Source organism: Echinops telfairi, unplaced genomic scaffold (assembly GCF_000313985.2).
Source record: "Echinops telfairi isolate 266 unplaced genomic scaffold, ASM31398v2 ScPeMD7_443;HRSCAF=831, whole genome shotgun sequence".
NCBI lineage: Eukaryota > Metazoa > Chordata > Mammalia > Afrosoricida > Tenrecidae > Echinops > Echinops telfairi.
Genome location: NW_022104341.1, coordinates 24,907,270 through 24,910,796, shown reverse-complemented (window position 1 = coordinate 24,910,796; position 3,527 = coordinate 24,907,270). Strand labels below are relative to the sequence as shown.

At 51.4% G+C, this 3,527-nt stretch overlaps 1 protein-coding gene across 1 annotated transcript in view; it reads right to left on the bottom strand.

The window, feature by feature from the left end:
* The window catches only part of ABCA4 (ATP binding cassette subfamily A member 4), a 139,349-nt gene that overhangs the window by 42,334 nt on the left and 93,488 nt on the right, over positions 1 to 3,527 (bottom strand). Inside the window, exon 24 of the mRNA XM_045292037.1 lies at positions 2,708 to 2,894. Within this exon, the coding sequence (XP_045147972.1) occupies positions 2,708 to 2,894 (187 nt within the window). The remainder of the gene's footprint in view (positions 1 to 2,707; positions 2,895 to 3,527) is intronic.

The following is a 3,527-nucleotide window of genomic DNA, read 5'->3' as shown; positions in this document are numbered from 1 at the left end:
GCATTGCTTCTTCTTTGGTCTTCCTTATTCAATGCCCAACCTGGGCTCCTCACACTGATACACCCAGCTGTGGGTCAGACGTGGCAGGAGTCCCTGCCTCTTGCTCTGGTCCCTCTGATCCACTCACAACCCACCAACCCCAAACCAGTCCACTGCCATCGGGTCCACGCTGACTCACAGCAGCCTCATGCAGGGTTTCCACGACTGCCAGTCACCATGGGGGCAGACAGCGCATTGTTCATCCTGGCAGTGGCTGGGGAGTGTGTACCACTGACCTTGTGCTTAGCAGTCATCACTTACGGACAGTGCCTCCAAGGCTCCTTTCTCAGCCCAGAGGATAGCAGCAATTTCCAAATCCTGTGGAATCCACTCACGCCTCTCCACGACAGCCCCCACAACGTTAGTCCGGCCACCGCCACCCATCCATAGCCCTTTGCAAATGGGGTGTTCAGTATGAAGTTCTGCTGCTGGTCAAGCCTTCAGGTTTGGATGGTGTCATCTACAATCCTTGGCTCACACAGGCTGGTGTGCTTCTTCCATGTGGACCTAACTGACACCTCATCAAACGGCTGCTTGTTTTGAGAGAAGCTTTTCCGATCCCAGCCGCTACTCTTCCTGATAGCTGGCACAATTCCGGTCTCTGCACCATGCTTTGCTATAGCACCCATCTCTTCAGTCTTCTCGTCAGGAGGGCGACGATGGAGTCGGGTCATGTCTTCAGAACTACTTGCTCTTAAATCTGGGCTAGAAGGAAGTGTGAGCCCCAAAGCCACTCATCTGTCTATGGTTGATAGATGCCTCTGGTTCACTTTAGACACATTGTCTTTTTATAATCGAGAACATTATAAATCATCCCCATGGGGCATGAGGTAATTCTGTCAATAGTATCATAAATTCAGCCAACAGTACAGCATTTAAAGCAGTGTTGAGAAGAGGCATAGCTTATACAGCCCTCGCTATTAGACAGGCCTCGCTCGGGCTGTCTTTCAAGGTGCCCAGGGTGTGTTCAAACCATCAACTTGTCCACTAACTGCTGGGCCACCCGGGATCCTTCATGGAGCCCTCAGAGTGAATCCATGCTTGGGAGAATACAAAAGTCCATGAGTTTGTCCACCAGATGGCAATATAACTTTAAACTTGGGACTGTGTTGTCGGATTAGCTTCTAGTGTTCCGGAAGCAAACTCCCTGCCAACGAGCTAATGCTGACTCACAGCAGCTCTGAGGGCAGGGCGGAACTGCTCCTGCCTCCCGAGTTGCTGAGACTGTCACCCTAATGGGAGGAGACAGCCTCATTTTTCTCCCACAGAGTGGCTGGGGGTTTCAAACTGCTGACCTGTGGTTTGCAGCCCAAAGCATTCCCCACTACATCCCCGTTAGCATCTACTGAAAGCCTACCAGGTGTCTCATCCTAGATTAGGTTTCTAAATGCATTATCTTACTTCATCTTAACATCTTTAGGAAAGAGGAATGATTATGCCCATTCACTGACAGAGAAAAGGAGGCTCGGGAGAGTTCACTAAGCTGCACTGGTTATAAGTGGCCGAGCTAGGATTGTGGTCTCTATAACTCTCTCTCTTTTCATTCATTCTCACTCCTTCATTCATTCATTCTCACCCCACACCTTCCACTTCCGCTTCTCAAGCTGAAATGCTTCTGGCGGGGTGGGGGGTGGGGTGGTGGCCAAATGTCACTGGCAGGATCTAGGCTGGAACAGCTGCTGGTGTCTGGGACAGTGTAGGATCAAAGGTTTTCCTAACACTTTTATCAAATGAAAAAAAAAATCCCTAGCTGCATCTCGGTGCATATTGGAACTGGGATGGGACACTCCAGTGCCGGTGCTGCCACGATTCAGAGCATATCAGAGCTGGAGGGGACCCCAGAAGCAATGGTATCCGTCACTTTCCTGTCCCAAATGGGGCAATGCCCTGCCTCAGACGCAAGCCCGTGCCCTCTGGGTGAGTTCAGGCTGCCTGGAGGAGTGGCGCGAGGGAGTGGCATAAATGCCCACTGTGTGTGACTGTGTGTGAGGTGGACACACGGCTGTGCAGACCAACAGTGCTGGTTTTCTCTAACGAGGGATGGGCAAGAGTGAGGAAATACAGGTGTGAACAGACAGAACAGGAACTGCTTTGAAGGCGCCCTGGTGGCGTGGGGGTTATGCGTTGGACTGCTAACGTCAAGGTCAGCAGTTTGAAACCACCAGTTGGTATCAACTCAAGGGCGGTGAATTTGTTTGTTTTTCAGCTGTTTTTCTTCTGAATTATCTGTATTTTCTAGTCTCTCTATGATGAAGGGGTATTACTGAGATCTTTTAAAAACACTGTAAACACGTTGTTCGATTGAGTAGACAGTGCGTGAGGGAAAGTGGAGCTTTCCGTCAGCGACTTCCTCCAGGTACAGCAGCGGGCCCTCTGGGGCCACCTCAGAGACCTCGGTCCCTCACTGAACTGCTCCTCTAAAATGTGAGCTGGCTAGGCATTCTTGGTTTCCCCAAACCTCAGATTTGGGGCTCCCCCGCATTCCTCAGCCGTCTCTAGGTAACCACCCAGGCACTCAACTACTGGCCGAAATGAATGTGAGGGGGGATCAGCCTAGGGGGATCAGCCTAGTTCTCATCTGCATGCACCGGCTCCCCATGAGTTGGAATCAACTGGACAGCGAGCACCACCGCCACCAGTGGGCTGCCTGAAGGGCAGTTGGAGGTACCTGTGGGGGAGGGAGTCCCCCAGCACCCTCGGGACATTCAGGGAGCATGGTGCGCCTCTCCCTGGTGCTGCATTTGCAGGAAGGCGAGGGGTTGTCTGGGGTCCACTGCTGCTTCTGGAACAGAAGGGAGACGTTCGGAGACACAGAGGGGGTCTTCCAGGGAGTTGCGTTGCCGCAGGGATACTGCCTGAGGGGAGAAAACATTGCGCGCTCAGTGCCCACGCTAACCTAAACCCAGAGAAGTGAGAGTAGAGTCCAGCCCGCCCTCTCAGCATGTCCTCCTTCTGATCAGACCCTCGGCATGTTCTTACTCTCTGGAAGCTTCGCTTCTGTTCAAGGAAAGTCAAGGCTAGGATTTCATCGCCTGACCAGGTGAAGGCGAGGGAGGCATCTAGTCTGTGAACGCTTTTCTCTCTTGTTTGCCTTCTAGGGGCTCCAGCTACTGGGACTCAGGGAAAATAATAGAGGCATTTGAAATGAGCCGACTTTTGTCCTTACCAGCAGCTCTGAAAAAGGTTGGATGAGAAAAAAGGTGCAACTATAGTGACTTTTGGGGACCCCGAGTGGATTTTAAATGCCTCCTCTGCCTCCCGTCTCATTTACAACAATAATTGAGTTGGCCGTGTATGCAAAGAATGCCATTCTAGGCAGTATTATACACGAACGCTCCTATCCTAATCTCCCTCCTCCCCACGTGGGCCCCTTTGAAATGAGTTTTGGAAAGCATGTGTCAACTCAATACAGAACAATATTGAAAAACATATAGGAGGGGGTACCCCCCCCCAAAAAAAAAAACCAGAAAAAAGCTCTCTTTCACATT